The 25032-nt window shown below is 42.3% G+C and overlaps 4 protein-coding genes across 6 annotated transcripts; 2 read left to right on the top strand and 2 right to left on the bottom strand.

The window, feature by feature from the left end:
- The first annotated feature begins 787 nt into the window (after positions 1 to 787).
- LOC114516936 (proteasome subunit beta type-5-like) lies at positions 788 to 3165 on the top strand. Its single transcript, XM_028536557.1, has 7 exons — positions 788 to 930; positions 1355 to 1499; positions 1603 to 1714; positions 1973 to 2072; positions 2177 to 2206; positions 2438 to 2642; positions 2984 to 3165. The coding sequence occupies exons 1-7, from the start codon at positions 805 to 807 to the stop codon at positions 3073 to 3075; spliced, it is 810 nt and encodes a 269-aa protein (XP_028392358.1). The 5' UTR covers positions 788 to 804; the 3' UTR covers positions 3076 to 3165.
- LOC114516933 (desmoplakin-like) lies at positions 3080 to 19408 on the bottom strand. Its single transcript, XM_028536551.1, has 14 exons — positions 18982 to 19408; positions 16721 to 18282; positions 16333 to 16423; positions 16011 to 16233; positions 15800 to 15875; positions 15581 to 15655; positions 15317 to 15391; positions 15030 to 15185; positions 14761 to 14951; positions 14082 to 14259; positions 4338 to 4629; positions 4066 to 4167; positions 3810 to 3916; positions 3080 to 3629 (listed from the first exon to the last, which is right to left on the bottom strand). Exons 1-14 carry the CDS (start codon positions 19097 to 19099, stop codon positions 3588 to 3590), a joined length of 3288 nt encoding a protein of 1095 aa, XP_028392352.1. The 5' UTR covers positions 19100 to 19408; the 3' UTR covers positions 3080 to 3587.
- LOC114516934 (39S ribosomal protein L3, mitochondrial-like) lies at positions 14186 to 22442 on the top strand. 2 transcript variants are annotated; one of them, XM_028536554.1, is made up of 8 exons: positions 14186 to 14351; positions 19911 to 20217; positions 20298 to 20405; positions 20555 to 20654; positions 20734 to 20794; positions 20877 to 20988; positions 21141 to 21218; positions 21519 to 22442. In XM_028536554.1, exons 2-8 carry the CDS (start codon positions 19972 to 19974, stop codon positions 21738 to 21740), a joined length of 927 nt encoding a protein of 308 aa, XP_028392355.1. In that variant the 5' UTR covers positions 14186 to 14351; positions 19911 to 19971; the 3' UTR covers positions 21741 to 22442. The 2 variants fall into 2 exon arrangements, with proteins under 2 accessions (XP_028392355.1, XP_028392353.1); XM_028536552.1 differs by lacking the exon at positions 14186 to 14351 and having other exon boundaries at positions 19796 to 20217.
- Positions 22036 to 25022, bottom strand: LOC114516935 (unconventional prefoldin RPB5 interactor-like). Of its 2 annotated transcripts, none has more exons than XM_028536555.1 (10): positions 24907 to 25022; positions 24672 to 24706; positions 24401 to 24479; positions 24165 to 24300; positions 23823 to 23911; positions 23679 to 23739; positions 23080 to 23605; positions 22627 to 22830; positions 22378 to 22446; positions 22036 to 22126 (listed from the first exon to the last, which is right to left on the bottom strand). In XM_028536555.1, exons 1-7 carry the CDS (start codon positions 24952 to 24954, stop codon positions 23181 to 23183), a joined length of 873 nt encoding a protein of 290 aa, XP_028392356.1. In that variant the 5' UTR covers positions 24955 to 25022; the 3' UTR covers positions 22036 to 22126; positions 22378 to 22446; positions 22627 to 22830; positions 23080 to 23180. The 2 variants fall into 2 exon arrangements, with proteins under 2 accessions (XP_028392356.1, XP_028392357.1); XM_028536556.1 differs by having other exon boundaries at positions 24672 to 24734; positions 24907 to 24940.
- Between the last annotated feature and the right edge of the window lie 10 nt (positions 25023 to 25032).

The raw sequence follows: 25032 nt of genomic DNA, 5'->3' as shown, positions 1-25032 counted from the left end.
TAATAAACACGATTCTAATAAATATGCAAATCTGTTAGCAACACTAATGATTTTATCGAGAAAAAAAACAACCACTCGTGTTGGTGATTGATTTGCATATTTATCAATCTTATTTGAATAGGGTATACAAGGTGTGTATGTGATCTATCCACGTATTTTGGTTAGGTATAAATCTCATTAATGAATTTCCAAAGAGTTTTAAAAGAACAGTGTTTATCAAGAAAGATGAGAATAATTAGAGGTCCCCTTGACTTGCTCAACGACGTCGACAGTCGTGGGACAAGGGGCACCGGAACCGCGGAGGTAGCCCTTTGTTGACGGGGAAAGTTTTCCTTTATACGCTCATAGACATTAAATGTCTTAATTCGTAATTTTTGTTCTTCAATGTGGGTATATTTGCGAAAGCAGAAGTGCATAACACACATTTATTTTCTCAACCTTTAAGGTAGCCTGATTTTTTCAATACATATTAAAAACGTATATCTGGCAGCAGTTCACAAGCAACGGTAACATCTAGTATACTTTACGAATTTTAGCAGACTCTTTCTTCCAAGAAAGTCCTCATTTCTGAATACTTATTGCAATCAGACAAAATACCATTAGAGGAATTTTAAAATGTGGCGAAAAAGCATGAAATAGTGATGCACCACGTGATCAATAGCAGCCAATTAAAGGACATATTGATATATAAGGAGGTAGATAATAGAGATTGTAATAGAGATTATAATTGAGATTATAATGGTTATAATTACGCGGCCATTCAATTATCGCAGCCTGGGACGGGGATGTTTAATATTTTCCAATATGGCCGTTCTTGGCTTCGCTTCTGAGTACGAAAACAAAAGTTTTTATGACATTTTAAATCCTTCCTCTGCATCTTGTATCGATTTTGAGAGCGAGGGCGTTTTCACATTTCCTCCTGTATCGAATGTAAGTATCAGCACCGAAATATGAACATTTTATATACGATTACTTCGGAAATCGTGTATTCTAAATTCTAAGAATTGGCAATTTGCTGTGTCATTGACTATAATTCTTTTGGCATTTCTTCACTGGATGATACTTTTATGTAATTCTTCACGACAAAATCTCAGATAGAATGGGAGATATGCTTTATTGGGAATAATTTGGATTTGAATAAATTGTGGTAATGATCACTCCTCCAATTCCATGTGAAAATTGCAAAGGCCCACTACTACCAAATCTTTTAGGTGTCCTTAATTTCAGACTGCCAAGGTTCCTTGCCACAGGGGCAATGGTTGCACAATGGTCTTGAATTCTGTTTGAAGCATATACAAATGTAAACCAGTTTTTGGTTGTTGAACGCTAATTTTTGCATTCATATGACTTTCAGCCTACAGAATTTTTAAATCAATACACCAACGGGGAAGGCAACATAAAGATTAATTTTGCTCATGGAACAACTACGCTAGCTTTCAAATTTCAACATGGAGTTATCGTTGCTGTCGATTCTAGAGCCACTGCTGGGTCTTATATAGGTTTGTAAGTTTTTTCTTTATGTCAAATACATATATTCACTTCTCTATGACAGACAATGCACTCTGTGTAAGATGCAGATTACTGATTCTCGTTCATGTTCAGCTTCTCAGACTGTGAAAAAGGTCATCGAGATCAATCCCTACCTGTTGGGAACAATGGCAGGTGGAGCTGCCGATTGCTCATATTGGGAACGGTATCTCGCCAAGCAATGCAGGTGAGTATATTTTGGCGACATCTGTAAAAGGATAAAATTAAGAAAAATATTTGATCTACATCCTCTAAAAGGTGAAGGCTAATCTACACAATGCGATTAGTTGTATACAATCCTTTGGTCTTTTGTGAATTGCTTATTGCCCAATCCAAATAATGCACTTTTTCATCATTAGATGCTCTAAAACTGTAAAGAAAGAGTGCTGTTGCATAGTACTATTTAATCTGAAGAATATTTGCTTAAAATGTTTACGTTTTTAAGGATATATGAACTTCGAAACAAGGAGAGAATCTCTGTTGCGGCAGCATCCAAGTTGTTAGCTAATATGGTTTATTATTACAAGGGCATGGGACTATCTATGGTATGTTGTTTGTTTGGCCTTAAAAATATATTCAGCTTAACAGCTTTATTTTTCATCAAAACTTAAATATGTTGAAAAATAAAAATATTTAATTTTTGTGACAGGGAACAATGATTTGTGGCTGGGATAAGCGGGTATGTAAAATATTTTGTTCTCCAATTAAGCTAGAGTGTTCAGTGTGTCAGAATGCTAGGGGTGCAACCAGCCATTTGTTATGTGAAGCTATTGCAAAAACTTTGACAGTCACCCCCACCCCCACCCCCTAACTCTCATTTTGGTCTCATTACACTTCTTTGAGCTACGTTTGGCCTCAAGACATATTACAGTATAAAATAAAATTAAAATTTTAAAATAATGTCTCAAAGGGTCCCGGACTTTACTACGTTGACAGCGATGGAAGTCGGTTATCCAACAACATATTCTCGGTAGGATCCGGCTCTACCTTTGCCTATGGCGTACTTGACAGTGGATATCGCCATGATCTTTCGGTAGAAGAGGCCTATGATCTAGGCGAGAGGGCTATTTATCATGCCACACATAGGGATGCATACAGTGGTGGTGTTGTAAACAGTGAGTACAGCCCATCTTGTATTTGAACAAATACCATTGCCAAGCAAAATTGTTTGTTGATCTTATTCCATAATGATGTCTATGCTAGTAGGCAGTATACTACACAGTATTGCAGTAAGACAATTGCTCTTTAACACTAAAAGCAATATGATTTTCGTATAGTTGTTATAATGCTATTAAAACTTTTTTTACCTATCTCTTCTGGTCCTAAATATATCTCACCCTATGATGGTTAACAAGTTTCAATTGAATATAGCACTTATTGGGATGTGTTAGCACTTGGCAGTTTGTGTGTTAAAACCTGTTTGCAGAAAAATGATTGAAATGTATTTGTGTTTTAGTGTACCATATGAAGGAGACAGGTTGGATCAAAGTGTCTCAGAATGATGTTGGAAAACTGCATTACAAGTATCAAGATGAGAAAAAGAGATAAGAACTTTTTTGAGAACTTCATTTTTGTATTGTTCTTCCCTAGAGGTTTGTGTCACAATAGTAATTAATTATATTAGCAATAAAACTTCCAGCACATCGTTGGTTAAATGCTGAGAATTTTCGATGCATTGATATTGGAAGCGGTCAAGATTTTGTCCTTTGCATTTTCATTCTCTAGCAACTTGTGTGAATCATATACCAAATTTTGCATGAATAATGCCTCCCTGCTGAAAAGCATAAATTCCCTTTATTTTCATTCTGTAAAATGAAATTGTCGAAAGCCCATCGATTATGAAGCCCCATGCACCTAGTGAATAAAAAGTCATTATATTCTTTAATTAAAAACAGTATAAATTAATGAAATTCGAGTATAAAATTAGATAGTACATAAAAATACTTAACACGCGAATATAAAAATATAACTTACTTAGGAATTAATGCACTATTGCCTAAATCAAATGTCCGAAGATATATAATTGTGACAGTTAAACCAAAAAACAATTAAGTTTATTGTTATTTATATGCCATTGGAAGAACTCTCGTATATTGCTGCGTCTAAAAAATGGAGGCGAATATTTTAGAGTAATGTGGAAAGTATTTTCACATAGGGTGTTGATTTTCACAAGCAGTTAGTTGTATAAACAGATACAACTAATACAAGGCAAGACAAAATTTGCATTAGTGTTCATGCTATGTGATATCACTCCAGATATAAATATATTTTGTTCGACTTACCCGGGGATTTTGAACTGCAAGAATGTGCGCTAGTTTCACAAATTTCCCATTATTCTTCAAACAGTGAAAATACACTCGTTCCCCAACCGTTCCATTGGTGTCCCCAGCTAAACAGGGAAAATGTAGATAAATAATTGAAGAAGTAATATGTGGTAACTAGTAACTACTAGCATAAAAACACAGTTGAAAGTCAAAATCACCTGAAGGTTGAAAGTGAAACACTGAATCAAACATTGTGACGCTCTGAGTAAATTACCTGGGATGTCCAACTTCAATCCGGCATAGATACCCCGCTTGAAATTTGAATGATAAACAGGACCAACATACTTCACAGTGCCTGAAATATTTTGTTTCTTGCCTAGAGTTAAAAATCAACCAACTTTTAGGCAAAAACTTTCATATTATAATCCCAACTTTAGATTTGTATTTTGCCAATTTTTCCTGTTTGACCATGTTGATTTTCACCCACAGCCTATCCCCTTGCCCAGTTTAAGGGGTGTATCCATCCCTAAGTACACACCTACTCACCCTCAACAGGAAGCTCAAGCAGCACTCTATCCCCAAGTTTGACGTACTGCATTGCATACTGGTCAGCGCTCACGCTGCCACTGTCATGCTCAGAGCTGGACTCTAGTTTTTGACTGTCAACTAACACTATTTTCGGTACCCAGTCTTTTTCACTGTGGTGGTCGTGATGGCTACCTTCGATGTTATTGGTGGACAACGATCTATTCCCGTATGTAGACCTTGGCCGGTTGGGATGAAAGGTCATGGGTTTACTGGATTCGTCATATTTTTTAGTTACGTCATCGAACGTATCCTGTCAAGTAGAAAGGCGAAATTAAAAAGCGTCTGATAGCTTAAAAATAATATTACTTTTTAAAACCTGTTTTTAAACTGCTTTAAACAACGAAAACACTTAATTCATATAACATTTATTAGGATACATTGAAAAAACATTGCCCAACTCCGAATTGTTTTCAGAAAAGGTAAATTGCCGTTCCTTGCTTTTGATTGGACAAGTGAGTTTTTCATGAATTTTGATTGGACGGGCAATTTTTCTGCGAATTGTGATTGGACGAACAATTTTTGCACGTGTGAGCATTTTGACGGCAATTTGTTGACATACACGCTGGTCCAACTTAGCTAAGTTTCTCCCACTCGTGCAGGCTCATATTGTCAGCGGACAACTTACATAAAATTGAGAGCAAGGCGTAAAACGAAAAGCTTTTAATTTTTGGTAGTTACTTTATGTGACCCCTATTATAATGTATCACATATTATAGTGTATCACATACTTAGTCCTCCTCAGTCTCCCTCAGCCATCCTTAGCCCTCCTTAGACATCCTTAGCCCTCCTTTGGCCTCCTTACACCACCTTAGCACTCCTTAGCACTCCTTAGCCCTCCTTAGGCCTGCTTAGCCCTCCTTAGCCCACCTTAGACCTCCTTAGCCATCCTTAGCCCTCCTTAGCCCTCCTTAGCCCTCCTTTGGCCTCCTTACACCACCTTAGCACTCCTTAGCACTCCTTAGCCCTCCTTAGCCCTCCTTAGGCCTCCTTAGCCCTCCTTAGCCCACCTTAGACCTCCTTAGCCATCCTTAGACATCCTTAGCCCTCCTTAGCCCTCCTTTGGCCTCCTTACACCACCTTAGCACTCCTTAGCCCTCCTTAGCCCTCCTTAGCCCTCCTTAGGCCTCCTTAGCCCTCCTTAGCCCACCTTAGACCTCCTTAGCCATCCTTAGCCCTCCTTAGACATCCTTAGCCCTCCTTTGGCCTCCTTACACCACCTTAGCACACCTTAGCACTCCTTAGCCCTCCTTAGGCCTCCTTAGCCCTCCTTAGCCCACCTTAGACCTCCTTAGCCATCCTTAGCCCTCCTTAGACATCCTTAGCCCTCCTTAGCCCTCCTTTGGCCTCCTTACACCACCTTAGCACTCCTTAGCCCTCCTTAGGCCTCCTTAGCCCTCCTTAGACCTCCTTAGGCCTCCTTAGCCCTCCTCAGCTCTTCTTAGGCCTCCTTAGCCCTCCTTAGCCCACCTTAGACCTCCTTAGCCCTCCTTAGCCCTCCTTAGACATCCTTAGCTCTCCTTAGCCCTCCTTAGGCCTCCTTAGGCCTCCTTAGCCCCCCTTTGGCCTCCTTAGCCCACCTTAGCCCTCCTTAGACATCCTTAGCCCTCCTTTGGCCTCCTTACACCACCTTAGCCCTCCTTAGCCCTCCTTAGCCCTCCTTAGCCCACCTTAGACCTCCTTAGCCCTCCTTAGCCCTCCTTAGACATCCTTAGCTCTCCTTAGCCCTCCTTAGGCCTCCTTAGGCCTCCTTAGCCCCCTTTGGCCTCCTTAGCCCACCTTAGCCCTCCTTAGACATCCTTAGCCCTCCTTTGGCCTCCTTACACCACCTTAGCCCTCCTTAGCCCTCCTTAGCCCTCCTTAGCCCACCTTAGACCTCCTTAGCCATCCTTAGCCCTCCTTAGACATCCTTAGCCCTCCTTTGGCCTATAGCCCTCCTTAGCCCACCTTAGACCTCCTTAGCCATCCTTAGCCCTCCTTAGCCCTCCTTTGGCCTCCTTACACCACCTTAGCACTCCTTAGCCCTCCTTAGCCCTCCTTACCACTCCTTAGCCCTCCTTAGCCCTCCTTAGCCCACCTTAGACCTCCTTAGCCATCCTTAGCCCTCCTTAGACATCCTTAGCCCTCCTTAGCCCTCCTTTGGCCTCCTTACACCACCTTAGCACTCCTTAGCACTCCTTAGCCCTCCTTAGGCCTGCTTAGCCCTCCTTAGCCCACCTTAGACCTCCTTAGCCATCCTTAGCCCTCCTTAGACATCCTTAGCCCTCCTTTGGCCTCCTTACACCACCTTAGCACTCCTTAGCCCTCCTTAGGCCTCCTTACCACTCCTTAGCCCTCCTTGGACCACCTTAGCCCTCCTTAGACCACCTTAGCCCTCCTTAGGCCTCCTTAGCTCCCCTTAGCCCTCCTTAGGCCTCCTTAGCCCTCCTTAGCCCTCCTTTGGCCTCCTTAGCCCACCTTAGCCCTCCTTAGGCCTCCTTAGCCCTCCTTAGCCCTCCTTAGCCCTCCTTAGACATCCTTAGCTCCCCTTAGCCCTCCTTAGGCCTCCTTAGCACTCCTTTGGCCTCCTTAGCCCACCTTAGCCCTCCTTGGGCCTCCTTAGCCCTCCTTAGGCCTCCTTAGCCCTCCTTAGCTCTCCTTAGCCCTCCTTAGGCCTCCTTAGGCCTCCTTAGGCCTCCTTAGACATCCTTAGCTCTCCTTAGCCCTCCTTAGGCTTCCTTAGCCCTCCTTAGACATCCTTAGCTCTCCTTAGCCCTCCTTAGCCCTCCTTAGACATCCTTAGCTCTCCTTAGCCCTCCTTAGCTCTCCTTAGCCCTCCTTTGGCCTCCTTAGACCACCTTAGCCCTCCTTAGACATCCTTAGCCCTCCTTAGCCCTCCTTAGACCACCTTAGCCCTCCTTAGCCCTCCTTAGACTACCTTAGCCCTCCTTAGACATCCTTAGCTCTCCTTAGGCCTCCTTAGCCCTCCTTAGCCCTCCTTAGACATCCTTAGCTCTCCTTAGCCTTCCTTAGCCTACCTTAGACCTCCTTAAAGTGCTACTGCAACGAAATTTTCGACCCGATTTTTATTAGCCTAAACAAATATTCAGCCTTTTAGAAACAATTTGATGTATATATGACTTTTGTGTGTTAAGTAGAAGTTGACTAATTTTACCCTCAAACCTCGGTATCAAATGCGAACTTTTATAGCCGCCATGTTTGCTGATGTGACGTCATAACGAGTACCGATATTTCGAAGCTTATGGTAATATATATAGCTTGTGTGTTGTCCGCTTCAAATTTTCGAGCTTGACGCGGAGAACCAAATCATTTTATTTTGAAATGGAAGTTAATTCTGTTAACTAACATATATTGAAGAAATGCCTGGTAAAGGGTCTGAAAATATACGCCGATTTGTTAGAAAATTCAAACTAGTCTTAGCCCGTCTGACAGAGATATAATGTAGTAATATATGCCATATATAAGCATGTATATCTTGTGCCGCATAGTCCTTTATGCCACAAAGTCCTACGTAAGACGATCTTGAAGAACTTAAAAAAACTGCTTAGCCTTTCAGTAAAACAAGACGAAGGCAATGATATGATGTCCTTGTTACTGATAATATTGGTGTATGCTATGCGATATATTCCCGCAAACCATAAACAGTAATATACTGGCTATTGTAAATGCCACATTGCCACTGTTTTGCAATAGCGCGTATCGAAATATATCAAACTGAAACACACACTAACACAGGTCCTTTTATCTACATGCATAAATACTCAAGAAACACCAACCTTGCTGATTTAAATTGAACTTCAATGTCTTATGAAACGGCACTCGCCGTGCACATTAAGACACCAAGGCCAACATCAGCTTTATTCAGCATGAATGCATGTGCGCGCAAAGTATCTCCGCATTGATGGTAAAATCAGCCTTTGCCTATATATCAGTTAGCTTTCAACTTGTGCTACGATCAGTTCAGACATCAAATGTATGCACAGAATCTTCTTTCGATACTCTTTTATTTAAGGGATCTTGCTAAACAAGAGTCATATACGAATCTTTGAAATCGACTTAGCCGCGCAAAGAACCGCACCATGAAACAGAAAGTCGGAACAAAATTCAATATTTTCTTCGACTTTGGCGATCCATTTTTTCGTTAGGAACATATGTATAGATATTTAATAATTTTGATGAATACTGGCTTAGTAGGGACTGTAAGAAACGCAGCTTCTTCGTCGATGAGGCTACTTAACACTAGTATTTTTACGCCATGCTAAGAATCGGTACTCTTTTCTACGTCACAAACTACATTATGGCGGAGCAAAAGTTCGCATGTCTAAGTGGCAAAAATCGCGACTTTGGAAAGCTATAAAAATCTTTTGAGAAAGCCAATTTTGATTATGTTTTCAAAAATGAAATCAGGAAAGTGAGAACTTTAAATTGAGCCAATAAAAATGAGGTCAAAAATTTCGTTGCGGTAGCACTTTAAAAGGTATGTTATGTATTTTCCGTGTAATGTGATATATTTTTGGAAAGAAATAAGAAGATGTATAGACGGCTAAGGAGGTCTAAGGTAGGCTAAGGCGGTCAAAGGAAAGCTAAGGAGGGCTAAGGAAGTCTAAGGTGGGCTAAGGAGGGCTAAGGCGGTCTAAGGAGGTTTAAGGAGGTTTAAGGAGGTCTAAGGAGGGCTAAGGAGGGCTAAGGAGGTCTAAGGTGGGCTGAGGAGGTCTAAGGTAAGCTAAGGAGGGGTAAGGAGGCCTAAGGAGGGCTAAGGAAGGCTAAGGATGTCTAAGGAGGGCTAAGGAGGGCTAAGGAGGCCTAAGGAGGCCTAAGGAGGGCTAAGGGGAGCTAAGGATGTCTAAGGAGGGCTAAGGAGGGCTAAGGAGGGCTAAGGAGGGCTAAGGTGGTGTAAGGAGGCCAAAGGAGGGCTAAGGATGTCTAAGGAGGGCTAAGGTGGGCTAAGGAGGCCAAAGGAGGGCTAAGGAGAGCTAAGGATGTCTAAGAAGGGCTAAGGAGGGCTAAGGAGGTCTAAGGTGGGCTAAGGAGGGCTAAGGAGGCCTAAGAAGAGCTAAGGAGGGCTAAGAAGGCCTAAGGAGGTCTAAGGAGGGCTAAGGAGGCCTAAGGAGGGCTAAGGAGTGCTAAGGTGGTGTAAGGAGGCCAAAGGAGGGCTAAGGAGGGCTAAGGATGTCTAAGGAGGGCTAAGGATGGCTAAGGAGGTCTAAGGTGGGCTAAGGAGGGCTAAGGAGGGCTAAGGTGGTGTAAGGAGGCCAAAGGAGGGCTAAGGATGTCTAAGGAGGGCTAAGGTGGGCTAAGGAGGCCAAAGGAGGGCTAAGGAGGCCTAAGGAGGGCTAAGGAGAGCTAAGGATGTCTAAGGAGGGCTAAGGAGGGCTAAGGAGGTCTAAGGTGGGCTAAGGAGGGCTAAGGAGGCCTAAGAAGAGCTAAGGAGGGCTAAGGAGGCCTAAGGAGGTCTAAGGAGGGCTAAGGAGGCCTAAGGAGGGCTAAGGAGTGCTAAGGTGGTGTAAGGAGGCCAAAGGAGGGCTAAGGAGGGCTAAGGATGTCTAAGGAGGGCTAAGGATGGCTAAGGAGGTCTAAGGTGGGCTAAGGAGGGCTAAGGAGGCCTAAGGAGGGCTAAGGAGGGCTAAGGAGTGCTAAGGAGTGCTAAGGTGGTGTAAGGAGGCCAAAGGAGGGCTAAGGAGGGCTAAGGATGTCTAAGGAGGGCTAAGGATGGCTAAGGAGGTCTAAGGTGGGCTAAGGAGGGCTAAGGAGGGCTAAGGAGGCCAAAGGAGGGCTAAGGATGTCTAAGGAGGGCTAAGGATGGCTAAGGAGGTCTAAGGTGGGCTAAGGAGGGCTAAGGAGGGCTAAGGAGGGCTAAGGTGGTGTAAGGAGGCCAAAGGAGGGTTAAGGATGTCTAAGGAGGGCTAAGGTGGGCTAAGGAGGCCAAAGGAGGGCTAAGGAGGCCTAAGGAGGCCTAAGGAGGCCTAAGGAGGGCTAAGGAGAGCTAAGGATGTCTAAGGAGGGCTAAGGAGGGCTAAGGAGGTCTAAGGTGGGCTAAGGAGGGCTAAGGAGGCCTAAGAAGAGCTAAGGAGGGCTAAGAAGGCCTAAGGAGGTCTAAGGAGGGCTAAGGAGGCCTAAGGAGGGCTAAGGAGTGCTAAGGTGGTGTAAGGAGGCCAAAGGAGGGCTAAGGAGGGCTAAGGATGTCTAAGGAGGGCTAAGGATGGCTAAGGAGGTCTAAGGTGGGCTAAGGAGGGCTAAGGAGGGCTAAGGAGGGCTAAGGTGGTGTAAGGAGGCCAAAGGAGGGCTAAGGATGTCTAAGGAGGGCTAAGGTGGGCTAAGGAGGCCAAAGGAGGGCTAAGGAGGCCTAAGGAGGCCTAAGGAGGGCTAAGGAGAGCTAAGGATGTCTAAGGAGGGCTAAGGAGGGCTAAGGAGGTCTAAGGTGGGCTAAGGAGGGCTAAGGAGGCCTAAGAAGAGCTAAGGAGGGCTAAGGAGGCCTAAGGAGGTCTAAGGAGGGCTAAGGAGGCCTAAGGAGGGCTAAGGAGTGCTAAGGTGGTGTAAGGAGGCCAAAGGAGGGCTAAGGAGGGCTAAGGATGTCTAAGGAGGGCTAAGGATGGCTAAGGAGGTCTAAGGTGGGCTAAGGAGGGCTAAGGAGGCCTAAGGAGGGCTAAGGAGGGCTAAGGAGTGCTAAGGAGTGCTAAGGTGGTGTAAGGAGGCCAAAGGAGGGCTAAGGAGGGCTAAGGATGTCTAAGGAGGGCTAAGGATGGCTAAGGAGGTCTAAGGTGGGCTAAGGAGGGCTAAGGAGGGCTAAGGAGGCCAAAGGAGGGCTAAGGATGTCTAAGGAGGGCTAAGGATGGCTAAGGAGGTCTAAGGTGGGCTAAGGAGGGCTAAGGAGGGCTAAGGAGGGCTAAGGTGGTGTAAGGAGGCCAAAGGAGGGCTAAGGATGTCTAAGGAGGGCTAAGGTGGGCTAAGGAGGCCAAAGGAGGGCTAAGGAGGCCTAAGGAGGCCTAAGGAGGCCTAAGGAGGGCTAAGGAGAGCTAAGGATGTCTAAGGAGGGCTAAGGAGGGCTAAGGAGGTCTAAGGTGGGCTAAGGAGGGCTAAGGAGGCCTAAGAAGAGCTAAGGAGGGCTAAGAAGGCCTAAGGAGGTCTAAGGAGGGCTAAGCAGGCCTAAGGAGGGCTAAGGAGTGCTAAGGTGGTGTAAGGAGGCCAAAGGAGGGCTAAGGAGGGCTAAGGATGTCTAAGGAGGGCTAAGGTGGGCTAAGGAGGCCAAAGGAGGGCTAAGGAGGCCTAAGGAGGCCTAAGGAGGGCTAAGGAGAGCTAAGGATGTCTAAGGAGGGCTAAGGAGGGCTAAGGAGGTCTAAGGTGGGCTAAGGAGGGCTAAGGAGGCCTAAGAAGAGCTAAGGAGGGCTAAGGAGGCCTAAGGAGGTCTAAGGAGGGCTAAGGAGGCCTAAGGAGGGCTAAGGAGGGCTAAGGTGGTGTAAGGAGGCCAAAGGAGGGCTAAGGAGGGCTAAGGATGTCTAAGGAGGGCTAAGGATGGCTAAGGAGGTCTAAGGTGGGCTAAGGAGGGCTAAGGAGGCCTAAGGAGGGCTAAGGAGGCCTAAGGAGGGCTAAGGAGTGCTAAGGTGGTGTAAGGAGGCCAAAGGAGGGCTAAGGAGGGCTAAGGATGTCTAAGGAGGGCTAAGGATGGCTAAGGAGGTCTAAGGTGGGCTAAGGAGGGCTAAGGAGGGCTAAGGGTGTAAGGAGGCCAAAGGAGGGCTAAGGATGTCTAAGGAGGGCTAAGGTGGGCTAAGGAGGCCAAAGGAGGGCTAAGGAGGCCTAAGGAGGCCTAAGGAGGGCTAAGGAGAGCTAAGGATGTCTAAGGAGGGCTAAGGAGGGCTAAGGAGGTCTAAGGTGGGCTAAGGAGGGCTAAGGAGGCCTAAGAAGAGCTAAGGAGGGCTAAGGAGGCCTAAGGAGGTCTAAGGAGGGCTAAGGAGGCCTAAGGAGGGCTAAGGAGTGCTAAGGTGGTGTAAGGAGGCCAAAGGAGGGCTAAGGAGGGCTAAGGATGTCTAAGGAGGGCTAAGGATGGCTAAGGAGGTCTAAGGTGGGCTAAGGAGGGCTAAGGAGGCCTAAGGAGGGCTAAGGAGGGCTAAGGAGTGCTAAGGAGTGCTAAGGTGGTGTAAGGAGGCCAAAGGAGGGCTAAGGAGGGCTAAGGATGTCTAAGGAGGGCTAAGGATGGCTAAGGAGGTCTAAGGTGGGCTAAGGAGGGCTAAGGAGGGCTAAGGAGGCCAAAGGAGGGCTAAGGATGTCTAAGGAGGGCTAAGGATGGCTAAGGAGGTCTAAGGTGGGCTAAGGAGGGCTAAGGAGGGCTAAGGAGGGCTAAGGTGGTGTAAGGAGGCCAAAGGAGGGCTAAGGATGTCTAAGGAGGGCTAAGGTGGGCTAAGGAGGCCAAAGGAGGGCTAAGGAGGCCTAAGGAGGCCTAAGGAGGCCTAAGGAGGGCTAAGGAGAGCTAAGGATGTCTAAGGAGGGCTAAGGAGGGCTAAGGAGGTCTAAGGTGGGCTAAGGAGGGCTAAGGAGGCCTAAGAAGAGCTAAGGAGGGCTAAGAAGGCCTAAGGAGGTCTAAGGAGGGCTAAGGAGGCCTAAGGAGGGCTAAGGAGTGCTAAGGTGGTGTAAGGAGGCCAAAGGAGGGCTAAGGAGGCCTAAGGATGCTAAGGAGGGCTAAGGAGGGCTAAGGAAGGCTAAGGATGGGCTAAGGAGGGCTAAGGAGGCTAAGGAGGGCTAAGGTGGTGTAAGGAGGCTAAAGGAGGGCTAAGGAGTCTAAGGAGGGCTAAGGTGGGCTAAGGAGGCCAAAGGAGGGCTAAGGAGGCCTAAGGAGGGCTAAGGAGGCCTAAGGAGGGCTAAGGGTGTCTAAGGAGGGCTAAGGAGGGCTAAGGAGGTCTAAGGTGGGCTAAGGAGGGCTAAGGAGGCCTAAGAAGAGCTAAGGAGGGCTAAGGAGGCCTAAGGAGGTAAGGAGGGCTAAGGAGGCCTAAGGAGGGCTAAGGAGTGCTAAGGTGGTGTAAGGAGGCCAAAGGAGGGCTAAGGAGGGCTAAGGATGTCTAAGGAGGGCTAAGGATGGCTAAGGAGGTCTAAGGTGGGCTAAGGAGGGCTAAGGAGGCCTAAGGAGGGCTAAGGAGGGCTAAGGAGTGCTAAGGAGTGCTAAGGTGGTGTAAGGAGGCCAAAGGAGGGCTAAGGAGGGCTAAGGATGTCTAAGGAGGGCTAAGGATGGCTAAGGAGGTCTAAGGTGGGCTAAGGAGGGCTAAGGAGGCCTAAGGAGGGCTAAGGAGGGCTAAGGTGGTGTAAGGAGGCCAAAGGAGGGCTAAGGATGTCTAAGGAGGGCTAAGGATGGCTGAGGGAGACTGAGGAGGACTAAGGTATGTGATACACTATAATATGTGATACATTATAATAGGGGTCACATAAAGTAACTACCTAATTTTTTATGCGAAGACCGCTGAAAAACTGAGCCCTCTTTACCGGGAGAAAATTTGCCGAATATGACCAACGTGATATTTTTCAAGATGGCGTCAATGCAGCGAGTGAGCTTTAAAAAATAAAAGATAATCTCTAAATTTATTGGCATTCTTTTATTAATTTTTTTTAAATACCATTAATCTTTGAAAACAACAAGGTCAGATTGGATAAAACAGAGAAGAAATTGAACGGTAATATATAATTATGTGATTTTAAAACTGCCTTTTGTAAAGTGTAGATTACCTCCGAGTCATTCTTGTCGGTTATTTGGACTCTATATCTGGCCTCTCTCCGCGCTGAAGTTTTCCTTTTTGGCATTCCTCTCGGCGGAGATAGCAGTTGTTTATACATATCAAGCTGACCAGGCCATGTTTGGGATGGTTTTGACTTCCTCCCTCGGTTATATCGACCTGGAGCTGCGCTGTTTACGGTAAAGAAGACAGTAAAGAATATGACCCAAAGAAGATGGATTCCGTGAAGGCTAGAAGATGGCAGGGTCCAGAAAAATCTCAGGTAAAATTTCTTTCAGAGTTTTTCTCAGAGTAATATAAAATGCAATGACTAATAACCACATCACCATATTACTGACGCGTATATTTCATCCCTTGATAATTTACTTTCGAGTTTTGACTTGTTATCTAAATAGGCTTTTCGACTTTAGTTTTAACTGACAAGGGTCAGTGATTAGACGTAACTCATATTAGTCAATAGTCAGATGTAAGCTTGAACTCCTTAACTGTGCAGGCATATCAAAAGCGATGACAAAAAATCGCATTGGAAACGTCCACAAAAAATCGCATTGGAAACGCCCATTGCTATTGACACGATTAGGCATTACATTTTAAGCTGCACGGGTCTGTGTAGAAAAGAGATTTCATAAAGCGTAACCTATATTGAAGAATGGTGAATCTTTGTATCCTACCTTAGCCTCCGACCTCTGGTGTTGCCATTGCTATGGATATATTGCTTCAAGACTTGCTGAAGCTGCCTGCATTGTTCATCCAACTCTTGCAATCTCACCGTCTGTTCTTCCGTGTACAACTCGTTGTCGACGGCCTCTATTTTTGCTGCTTCAAAATCTGCTTGAAGCTTAGCTAGCTGCTCGCTTAGCTCCTGTAAAGTTTGAGAGGTATTTAGGTGTTACCCGCGAGGCATATCTTGATAACGATTGTTCCAAAGAGAGACTCTTACCACTTTCTTGTTCAAAGTCTCTTCCAGCGATTTTTCGTTATTTCTTAACTTTTCTGCAACTTCAATTTTGTCTTTCTCCAGGACTACTATACTGTCTTTCAGAGATTTTGCTTCCTTTCTTAGAATTTCAGCATTTGCAATGTTAGCCACGAGATCCTATAAAAAAAATTGCGAAACGCATCTTCAGAATTAATAGCGTTTGCGACGGGCAAACTAAATGCTTGTGAATGTAGGTTGAAACTCTGTTAAAGAGAGTGGACTCATTAATGAACTGAGGTTAGATTTACCTTCTGATGAGATTCAGAGTTCTTAATTAAGACACTATGCTGCTTTTCCTTCTCGTGGATAATCTTCGTGTATGTCTGGGGTTAGTAAAGAGTATTATTAAGTTCTCACTTTCATGACAAGATTCATGGTACTGGCATGGTGGTGGTGATGATAACATATGTATAGTTTTGATATAATAGTGATGACAATGATGGTGAATGACCACGGGAGGGTCATCAATTCAGAAAAGATCGTTGGTAATCATTTTAACGATTCAATTTCACCTCCTGAGTATCGGCGTACTTTCTCTCAAGCTCCTTCAACCTTCGTTCATTCTCCACAAGTTTTTCCTTGGCAATCTGCGGATGATAGTATATAAAAGCCAAAATATGAGAACTGTACTGGAATGTACTTAAATTTCAAGTCATGGCTTTTCATTTATTTTATGGTATGTATTATGCTTTATGACACGAGAACTCTTCTCAAAATATTGAAAAAAATACCTTTAAGGTATCTTTCAGTTCCGTTATCTCGAGTTGTAACATTTGATTCCTCCTTCCTCGTTTTCCAGCCAGCTTTCTAAATACGTAATGAGATCATACACGTTTGAGTAGTCATTATTCGTGAAGATCCATGAGAAAATTTACCGCGCTAAACGATGAAAATGTAAATTTTTCACGAGGAAAAAAAGGATTTTTCACGACGTATTCTTACTGGTGATTCTTCAACTCTTTCAGAACTTCCTCCAGTTCAAAATCGAGTCTTATTCTCTGCTCATTTTCTCTTTCATACTTTTCTTTCCATGTTTTTGATTGTTCGATAAATTCTGCATTCTTTGTGTCAACCGCTCTATTTCTTTCCTCCGCCTTAGAAACTTTATCTTTCAGTAGGACGATCTCTTCTTTAAGCTTGTCAACCGTTTCCAAGTCTCCCAGCTCTGAAAGCAAATTTGACGGGAAATTAGCAAATGAGAGTGTGCACAAGAGTTTCATCTCTGGAACAAGGTTATTTCGAAAAAATCGCGTATAATGAATACCTGCATTATGCTTCTTTAGTAATTCCACCAAATTTCGCGATTCCTCCGTAGCCTCTTTCCATTTTTTTACTAGAGCATCTTTTTGACCAAACTAAAATGCGTAAATGAAGGCATTTCTATTGGAATTCCATGTTTTCTTTAAATCGTGGAATTACTAGTTCTGTTAACTCAGTAACTCTTATCCTAGATGATGATTATCCTTAATCTTTATCAAAGATCTAATCTTAACTCTTATCATTAAGCTAATCCTAACACAAGACTTAACTCGTAAACCTGCATGGTCTAATCCGAATTAATCTGAATCTTAACTCTTACCCTGAATATCCTGAAGTCTGAAGATTATGTTACAAACTGTTGTACAGATAACACAGAACACGAAAATACCTACCAGTTTATCGACTGCTTCCAAGGCTTTGACTGCTTCTTTATAATCGTTGGACAACTTCGCGTTGTCCGCAGATGCTGCTTTGAGATTTTCTTTCATTTCGAAAATAATTTCCTGTGATTTGAGCATACCAAGTAAATGCTTCTCCAATTCTTCGTTTCGCTGTAACATTCTTTCTTCGATATTTTGGTTATGGCTTGACGATTGTTCCAATTTTTCGAACTTTGTCTTCAGGGTTTCATTTAGATCCTTTAGTCGTCTGATTTCCTCTGTTTGCTCCTTGTTTGAAATCTGAAGGTTTGAAAGTTTTCTTTCGAGATTTTCAAGTCCACTGTGGTCTTGGTTTGCAAAGTTGGCTGGTTGGGTAGGTGTAGTCTTGGAAGCAGAGGTAATTTCTGGTTTCTTATTGGTTTGTGGTCCATGCAAGGTGTCATTTTTCACTACGTCACCCCCTTGTTTGCTACTGTCTGCAGTACCATGTAATATACTATTGCTACTCGTACCATTACCTTGGGTACCATTACCTACATTTCCACCATCCCTGTCAAAGTTGGCAGCACCATCTGTATTTCCATCATCATTGTTTTGGTTAGTTTCAGCTTTTGTATGACCATCGATGCTAGTACCCAAATTGTTGGCCAGAAGACTTTTCATGGTACTATTATTACCATCATGTTGGTTGCTTGTATGGGAATTGTTTTTGGTAACATCATTCTGGACTTTGGCACCATTATTGTTTTCATCACCTTGGTTTATCTGGCTGTTACCGTCATTACTCTGGCCATGACCATCATGCAATTCATCATCCAGCACAATTTTTTGAAGCTCAGCAAGGATTCTAGCATGGTCCTTCAAGTCCGAATCATCACTCACCGTTCCAGAACTGTTAAGGTTACCTTTGATCAAATCCGGGGGATTGTGAGCTGATGGTATTATAATGTCAGAGCTGCCACTGGTTGATGGTTCACCATAGCTGCTAGAGGTGGTTGGAATTGACTCAGAGGTACCATCCACCTGGTCTTTTAGCCTTCCTCCATTGTTGTGACCAGAGACCGATAAAGGACTTAACTTTAGTGGTAATTTGTTTTGAAGTCCTGTATATTGATTACCTTGATCAATGCTGTCTTCTGTGTTTCCACCATTCACTATGATGTCATTGCTATTTTTAGAATCATTGCTTGGCAAACTTGCAGTATCTTTAGATGTTGCTGGAGAATGGATTTGATTTTGTGTTGCATCAAACTGTTTAAGATGGCTACCTCTTTTTGCCGGAAAGAACTCTACTTCCTCTTCAGTGCTGTCATCAAGACTCACATCGCTGTCACTATCTGTATCACTCGTGAGGGATGATATGTCCTCTCCACTGCTATCATTGTCCTTTTTGGCTTCTTCCTGTATCATTCCCAGCTTCTTCTTGTCTTTTTCATGCAAGGTTGCACCAGCATTATCTTTGCTGGAATCTTTCACTTTTTCTGAAGTGATCAAATTTTCTTCCAACTTTTTGAAGTTATCCAGATGGTTGACATGGTTTGTTAGTACTGTACCATTCATTGTTTTTACCTTATCTATGTGAACAAAACACAAATTATTGATCAGTGTGAAGCTCTTATCTTTAAAGTATAACAGATCACCTTTAGGGGTCATACATAAGGTGATTTGTGTCACAACATGACAGACAGAAAAGACATGGAAAGAAAACTATGTACTATTATGAATGTTGCTAATCAAGAGCTCTAGGCTTTTATAAAGTTTTAGGCAAGTTTGCTGTTCAGATAAAAAGGCTTAAAAAATATTAATTTTTAACCACGTCTAGATGAATATAGTAACAACGCCGTTGTTGCTAAGCAACTTGACACAGCTAAACTTATACGGAACATTATACTTTATACTTTTATAAATACGCAGAATTCAAGATTTAGCTTGAAAATGCGAGTAGATAACTGCAGACAATTTAGTATTTTTTCTTTTTCATTGTAAACTTCAGCTTGGAGATATTTATAAGCCGTTTTAAAGCTATCAAAGTATCAAGTATATGCAATATCGCGTGATAGTTCTAATATGTTTACAATTCATTACATAAAATGTAACATAAAATAAACTCCAGATATACTTATACAAATCGCTATAAAACAGTTCAGTTCTTTCTGCTATGTCCTATAAATGTCGTTTAAGTACGTTTCAGAGTTAGATCAAGTATAGAAATCAAGCGAATGAAGTCTTTATGAACTATAAAAGCAGGTTTAATACTAGATCACTCGCCATACCTGACACAAGTTGATCATTTAATTCGCTCCTGAAATTTGTAATAGCGTCTCTCAATACCTCAACCGCTAAGGCGTCACAATAACTGCGTACCGTATCTGTGCTCTGCGAAAGTGTCATCTAATATTCATGATTCGCGAACGTCTAATCTTTAGTATTAATCCAAAGATCAAATACTAGCGCCTCAAAACAAAACCGCAGGATGACCACTGCTGACTGCTGCGTCCAACGGTCCAAGTTTAATTTGCGCAAAGATCAGCCAGTTTGCGCTCTTTGCCCTTGTTGTACGTCGTTTCAATTTGCAAAAATATCATAATGCTTCAAAGTTCACCGCTAAATTGGCCAATTTCTTGGTGTTAAATGGATCCTTGTCAATATTTGTTGTATTTTTGATGTCAGATATAAAGTAAACAAGCTCTCGTTGTTACTATGACAACTAATTGAAAACAAAGTGTTCTTTTACTAGTTTTTTCAACATTTGCATAATTGTTTCTCTTCCTGAAAAGGCTGGAACTAGCAGTATGGATTGTGGCCATTAAGCGACGAGAGTGGGGGGTTAGGTCTTTCCCCATGCATTATTTACCCCACTTCTTTTTCTTGTACACCTATCATTCTGAGCACCCCTTGGGCCCAAGTGTCTAGCAAATTGCCCGATTTTGTTTCCCCTTTTCCCTCCCAGAAGTCTGACGCTTTCTACAGGATCAAATCTTCATTTATATTAAAAATTGACTTCCCTTTTTTCGTCTAAACCATTCGTCACAAAAATGAAAATGTTGGAAAAATTCAGTTCACATTGATAGGATAACATGAAGTTTTGCACAAATCAGTTGGTCATAATCAATATGGCCGATTGCAAAGTAGTTTTCGCGTGTTTATTTTCATCCGTTTCTCGGCATCCTAGATGTGTTTTAAACACTCTGTCTCTATGCAGGAGGTTTTTCGCAACTGGCGCTATACGCAGAGGGGAAAATGACACCGACAATGCCACAAATATGTTTGAATTTTATCAGAAAAATCCCAAACATTTGAAAGATCTGAATGTCAGAGATATTAGGTTTGATATTGACCAAGAACTGTCAATGGAAAAGGAAAAGGCAGAGAGAAAACCGCCAGTTGTTGAGCCTGAAAAAGCAACTTGGAGTGCAGGATGTAAGAGAGTTGGAGCGATTGGAGTTAAATTGGGTATGATTCCCTTGTGGCTGAAGAATGGCAGAAGAGTTCCAGTGACATTAGTACAGGTAATGTATATAGATCAGTTATTTTGATACCATGCTCTTTGACTAATGAAAGTAATAAGTAGATATTTTTTCTCCCATAGCTTAAAGATTGTCAAGTTCTTGCTATGCGGATATCCAGAGAACTTGGTGGAAATGATGACATAACTGCCCTGGAAGTTGGCGCTGTAAATGAGAATGATCTGGAAAAGGTATGCCAAAGTGTTTTATTGGGTTTGATCTTCCATGGTTTGTTGTCTCACCTCACCAATTTGGACCCACCTGGTCAGTCTTTAGGAGTGGTTTTGCAAATATCCATTAACAGTTGTTTAGGAATTGCTCTGATAACCAAGTTTTTAAGGTAAACAAGGCAGATTTTGGACGATTTGTGAAATATGGAGTTCTTCCTAAAAGAAAAGTTGCAAGTTTTCCTGTTAGTCCAAGTGCTCTTCTTCTTCCAGGTAAATAGACAATCATTTTTCCGTTGTATAAGTTATCATTAATTTTCCTTTGGTAACGATTGGTGCTTTCTCTCAATAGGAACTGAGATTCTTGGTGGGCATTTTTATCCTGGACAGTTCATTACGGTACAAGCCAAATCGTAAGTAGGGATAATATTGATGTTGGGCAATATATGTTTTGCTATCTGATCATGTGAACAAGGCTGGATATCTTTTCTGAAGGAAAGACAAAGGATTTCAAGGTGTGATGAAGAGGTGGGGAATGAAAGGTCAACCTGCATCTCATGGCCAGACCAAAACACATAGAAAAATGGGAGCAACTGGTGGAGGAGGGGTAAATTGCTTTTTTTGACCTAGTCAAATTCAACTTTCTTCACTATTCGATTTCATTGAGTTATGTTAAAGCTGGAATTTACAGGCTGTGAATATCTCTACCTTTACAGCAAAGACATGTATCTTCATTGCATCTTTTTAAACTTGTTACAGACTCCAGGTAGAATCTGGCCAGGTAAAAAGATGCCTGGTCACATGGGAAATAAGAATAGAACTGTCTATGGTACAAAGGTTGGTACATTCTCCTAAATATTCACCTATGAAAAAGTTCACAAAAATCCCTTACAAACAATCAATGATACCTTGATATCTATTTGAATCTCATGATCTAGAATAAACTTGGAAACAAATTTCCAAACCCAAAATTAAACCCCAGCTTGCAAGCTTGGACAGGATACCTTTATTCTATCGCATTGAAATTTACTCAATGTATGCTTGCAAGAGCAATGATAAATACAAACTTGTAATACCCAACCAGGGGTATAAAACATGGGCCCACAAGAATGTAGAAATGTTTGTTTGCGATTTAAGATTTACCGAATCAACACAAAGTACAATGTTCTCTACATTCACGGTCAAATCCCTGGGCCAAACGGTGGGATGGTCAAAGTTCAAGATGGTGTGGCCGGGCATAAAGAGGCACCCCCATACCCCACATATTTACCCCACACCCATGGACCTCTCCCTGAAGAACTAATTGATGAAAGTGTCCAAGACTTTGCAAATGACTCAATCAGCTTTTCAAAGGGATAAAAAATCGCGAAAATTGGTAGATGGTTAAGTTAAACTGTACTAAAAACTGGGGGTTTGACTGAGAGTCCTCCCCCCAGATTCCATGGCTGGGAGACACGCGCGCACCTCCATCCTTGATGGGCAAAGCTGTGACGCGGGAAAAGAACGCTTGCGCGGTTGCATTACGTAATTTTTCATCTGCGATCATTGCTCTGTGTTTTGCGACAAATAAAAACAGACAAAATTCAAGATGGCGGATTAACAAATTTTACTAGTGCGAAAGACCACATGATTACATTTGATTAATATTAAGGATGTTCGTTTTGTGGCTGGTAATTTTTTCTTCAATGGCTTTGCATTCTTCGAGCTTTGAATTTGGATATTTTTCTTGGTTCTGGATTCTGTTCCTGTCGAAAATGAGGAGGAACGGGTGTAGAAAAACTCGTGATTACTAATAGAAACAGTATAAACTGGTTATACATACGTAAAGGTGCGATTTTCTTCTTTTGATAGATGTGAACGAGAGAATTAATTACTAATGTTCAAATAAGAGCTCGTATTAACCAGAGCATTTGTAACTAATTACTCCTTCACATCTATCAAAAGAGGAAAATCGCACGTAAAACCGCAGCAAAAGTGTAAATGGCCCATAACATACCGTATCTTTTTTAACGGTAGCATTTGCAGCAATTGATCTATCATGTTCAACAACAACATTAGAAAACGCCTAAAATTGAATAAAATTAAATATTTTTCACTATATTCCATATTTTAAAATTAAGTCAAAATTTCACCGTAACACGAAAAACAAGGACTAAAGTTTAAGTAAGCGAGCCTGGCTATTGAATAGTTAAGAAAGGGTTATTTATTTGCATTTCAAATCAATGCTGACAGCCATTCTTCACACCTGCGGTATAGTCTGTTTTTCTGTATTCTCTAATTTCTTTCCCTGGCTCGATATTGGCAAATCGTCCTTGGCCTTTGGAGCTTTTTCATCTAACGAACCTTTAACCGCTGGCTGAGCAGACTGTACCATGGTTAACTTTTTATTCTGGTGGTCTGCGAAAATGTCTCCTGGGGATGTTATATTGTCACTTTCCCTTGATATTACCTAAGAGAAGAGATAATATCTACAAAATTGTGGTGTGTGTTACCGTATTGCGTTCCAATAGACCTCTCTTATAATGACGTCTAACGCGGGAAGTCTGATGTTACACGAAATTTAATTGGCTCCACAAAACTGTCGAGCCGATCAAGCTTCGTGTAACATCAGACTTTCCGCGTTTGACGTCATTATGAAAAAGGTCCATTAGATGCAGTCAAATTTGCACCTCAAAAATCTCATTTCCATTCATCTTACCGTTCCTGTTGAATGAGTGAAGTATATCGTAGCGGATTCCCCTTTCGGATAAGCGACTCCTTCGCTTTCAACAATATTCTCTTTCCATGAAACTCTTTTTACTAAACCCTTCCGTTCTGAATCATTTGAATTTTTGCCCTGTTTCGCGTTTCTTCAGTACCGTTTTGCACGCTTTTCGTGCGGCGCGCATTTGTCGCACGTGGTTTTGCAACAGGTTCTTGCCTACTTCGGTTACTCGTATCTGAGCTCGCTGAAGTCGGGCTTTCAGAGCGAAAGCTTGCGTGCGTTTCCTCAGTTCGCGTGCTCTCGTTTTTCCTGTTCGTGTTGCACGACTCGACAAAGTATTGTTCGTTTTCGAGCTCGTTTTTATTTATTTGTTCCCTTTTTTCGAGCTCCTCCAGTCTTGCAAACAGATTCTCGTCTTCCTTAGATCTGGTCGCCCTACTAGTGGGATTACGTTGTAAATCTACTTTCTTCACGCAGTCTTTTGTTGCCTTCTGGTGAGCCAACCTTCGTGATTTCTTACCTTGATATGGAATATATGCTAATTAGAATATCTGGAAGACCAATTTGGGTCTAACCAATGGCCCTTAAAATACCCTGTCTTTGTTTATCCTTTTCTGTCAGTTCTTCCTTGATTTCCTGATAATCATTTTGTTTCTATAGGATTGAATAAGCTAACCGTTTAACTCAAACCAATTTCATTCTTTTGACCCCTACCATGCAATGTATCTAAATGTTACCTGAACATTAACCACGTCTGTGGTGAAAGCCATATGTGACAGTATATTTTCATGTTCTTTGTGGAGATTGGCTAAATATTCTTCCACACCTGAACAAATATATATATGTATTTCATATAATAAATCTGGTTGTCATTCTATCAACATGAAATATTACATGCAGTCTTACTACATGTTGAGACATTTGTACCAGCATAACATGGGTGATTTACAGTTCACCCACCGGTAACAAGTAAATTTATCTTGAGTAAGATTACATTGAATACTGAAGTAGGCTGGTCTCAGTTAACATAGTAACCATCATTACATTATTAATGGCTAACATTTCTCAAGTTCTCTTACTCTTCAGACGACGTTTTGCTATCTCCACAGCTTGTGTTGCTGATCTTTCAGCAAACCAATTGTCTCCCAATAGGACCATTATTTCATTTGTATGGATAAGATGGCCTGGCATGTATGCCAAAGGACTTATGGGAACCTAGATGTTGCAAATGAAAAAATTGCAATTTGCTGTGAAGTAGGTATAACTTGCTGGTGAGATGTATAAAACATTTTTTTCAGATCACTTGCAGACTTGCCATAACATCATGTGTGAGCTTCTTTGGTAAATCAGTCAACAGTTTTTCAACAGTTTCATAATCCTCTTTAAATTTTTCCCTGTTGTAGAAATTATAGCTAAAGGGAATTGCTTGATGCACAATGAAATTGTTTAAAGGTCAGGAAATACATTAGGGGAGAGATGTGAGTAACAATGATCGGAAGGAAGGAAGATTGGGGGCATGCTTTGCATAAAGTAGTTAATGGTATATATACAATGTGTGATATATATACAATATAGTGAAAACAAACCATTTCTCTATCATTGCTTCACAATGCTTTAAACTCTACAGAGAAGAACAATTTCACATTCACCTAAAATCATATTTTCATCACTCACCTGACAAACACCATATACTGATACACCCATATTTGGGAGTGGGGGTAGATGGTAGTAGGGGGTAACCTTGAGTATGGTGGCCAGAGTAGAGAATTTAGTAGTTTTAGTAAGACTAAAATAGTCCGATATAAGTTTTGAATCACAAACCTTTTCTTGCTCTTCTTGCAATCGCGAGATGCTGTTCAAGTCTGACATCGCGATTATTTAAATTATGAGATTTGCGATGGTGTCAAAAAAATAACATGTGAAGTTGCGAATGTTGCAGAAAGCGGC

This window comes from Dendronephthya gigantea, unplaced genomic scaffold, assembly GCF_004324835.1.
Source record: "Dendronephthya gigantea isolate DGI-Jeju-01 unplaced genomic scaffold, DenGig_1.0 000007F, whole genome shotgun sequence".
Lineage (NCBI taxonomy): Eukaryota > Metazoa > Cnidaria > Anthozoa > Malacalcyonacea > Nephtheidae > Dendronephthya > Dendronephthya gigantea.
This window is presented reverse-complemented; position numbering and strand designations above follow the sequence as displayed.

Bases quoted from the DNA above. Each gene is read 5' to 3' on its own strand.
- LOC114516936 (XM_028536557.1), top strand. From the start codon at position 805: ATGGCCGTTCTTGGCTTCGCTTCTGAGTACGAAAACAAAAGTTTTTAT. The intron at 1,500-1,602 runs GTTTGTAAGTTT...GTTCATGTTCAG, and splicing joins CACTGCTGGGTCTTATATAG to CTTCTCAGACTGTGAAAAAG. The intron at 2,207-2,437 runs GTATGTAAAATA...AATGTCTCAAAG, and splicing joins TTTGTGGCTGGGATAAGCGG to GGTCCCGGACTTTACTACGT.
- LOC114516933 (XM_028536551.1), bottom strand. From the start codon at position 19,099: ATGACACTTTCGCAGAGCACAGATACGGTACGCAGTTATTGTGACGCC. The intron at 16,234-16,332 runs GTATTCATTATA...ATTTGCTTTCAG, and splicing joins ACTAAAGAAGCATAATGCAG to AGCTGGGAGACTTGGAAACG. The intron at 14,952-15,029 runs GTAAGAGTCTCT...CAAACTTTACAG, and splicing joins AGACTTTGAACAAGAAAGTG to GAGCTAAGCGAGCAGCTAGC.
- LOC114516934 (XM_028536552.1), top strand. From the start codon at position 19,822: ATGGCCGATTGCAAAGTAGTTTTCGCGTGTTTATTTTCATCCGTTTCT. The intron at 20,655-20,733 runs GTAAATAGACAA...TTCTCTCAATAG, and splicing joins AAGTGCTCTTCTTCTTCCAG to GAACTGAGATTCTTGGTGGG. The intron at 20,989-21,140 runs GTAAATTGCTTT...AACTTGTTACAG, and splicing joins GAGCAACTGGTGGAGGAGGG to ACTCCAGGTAGAATCTGGCC.
- LOC114516935 (XM_028536555.1), bottom strand. From the start codon at position 24,954: ATGTCAGACTTGAACAGCATCTCGCGATTGCAAGAAGAGCAAGAAAAG. The intron at 24,707-24,906 runs GTTTGTGATTCA...TCTTCTCTGTAG, and splicing joins TGCAAGAAGAGCAAGAAAAG to AGTTTAAAGCATTGTGAAGC. The intron at 23,740-23,822 runs GTAACATTTAGA...TCAATCCTATAG, and splicing joins CAGACGTGGTTAATGTTCAG to AAACAAAATGATTATCAGGA.